Genomic DNA, 1,164 nt, shown 5'->3' with positions numbered 1-1,164 from the left:
TCGTCATGCCACATGTGCGCGGCGGTCATGCGGTTCTGAGTCAAAGTGCCAGTTTTGTCGGAGCAGATTGTGCTTGTTGAACCCAAAGTTTCTACTGCTTCGAGATCCCCTCACGAGACAATTTTTACTGGCCATCCGTTTTGCAGTCAATGTCAAACATACCTATTGTTAGGATGAAAGTGAAAGGATAAAAGAACAACCAAAAGAAATATCTGAAGCCATCGATCCATTCTCACCGTCACGGTAGCCAGTAGACCTTCTGGCACGTTGGCGACGATGATACCGATCAGAAAGATCACAGCGTCCAACCACTGGTAGCCGAGAATGAATGCAATGATAAAAAACGTCACTCCCAAAAATACAGCCACTCCAGTAATCAGATGAATGAATCTGGTAATTTCCTGCGCAATTGGTGTTTGTCCAGTTTCAAGTCCAGACGCCAAATGGGCAATACGACCCATCAATGTATGATCGCCGATATTCACCACTATACCCCGAGCAGTTCCTGAAATAAATTTCCAACACAATATTTATACAGTACAGGGAAAATTGTTACAAATAATCAAAAAAAAACAGTAATAATAATAATAATAATAACCTTCAACTGCATTTGTTGAGAAAAAAGCCAAATTCTTCGTCTCCAGTGGATTTTCCACGTTCGTGCATTCAGCGCTACGACTCTGCGGTTCTGATTCTCCAGTCAAAGATGAATTGTCAACCTGGGTGAGATTTAAGATGAAATTTGAAAACAAATTTCATTATCACACAATTATTATTCAAAAATTTCACTTTGAAACTCTGAGCGGCGATGATGCGGATGTCAGCAGGAACACGGTCACCGCCGCGCATTTCGACAATATCACCAATGACAAGCTCTTCAGTGCGTACATTTTTCTTCTGTCCACCACGCACAACCAGCGCGTACTTGAAAGCAAAAGAAACACATTACTTGTAATAATTATTCATTAAAAACAACAACTCACGTGTGGAACCATGTCTTTGAAAGATTCCATAATTTTTGAGCTTTTCGCTTCTTGATAATACTGAAAGCATCCGGTCACGATAACAACTACCGCGAGTACAGTGCCGAGGTACACCTGGAAATGGTTTTAATTGAATTTAAAAAAAAACAGATGAATAAAAATTCTGCTTTGGTCAAATTTG

The 1,164-nt window shown here is 40.4% G+C and overlaps 1 protein-coding gene across 1 annotated transcript; it reads right to left on the bottom strand.

The window, feature by feature from the left end:
• Window positions 1-152: 152 nt before the first annotated feature.
• Window positions 153-1,097, bottom strand: Tsp_14686 (sodium/potassium-transporting ATPase subunit alpha; the record flags this gene model as incomplete). Its single annotated transcript, XM_003366533.1, has 4 exons — window positions 153-505; window positions 599-719; window positions 790-924; window positions 984-1,097. Coding segments are annotated over 4 exons (723 nt in total), but the record flags the coding sequence as incomplete, so codon positions are not given.
• Between the last annotated feature and the right edge of the window lie 67 nt (window positions 1,098-1,164).

The sequence above is a fragment of the Trichinella spiralis genome (assembly GCF_000181795.1).
Source record: "Trichinella spiralis strain ISS 195 chromosome Unknown Scfld5842, whole genome shotgun sequence".
Lineage (NCBI taxonomy): Eukaryota > Metazoa > Nematoda > Enoplea > Trichinellida > Trichinellidae > Trichinella > Trichinella spiralis.
The sequence above is the reverse complement of the archived record's forward strand: the minus strand, read 5'-3'. Positions and strand labels throughout refer to the sequence as shown.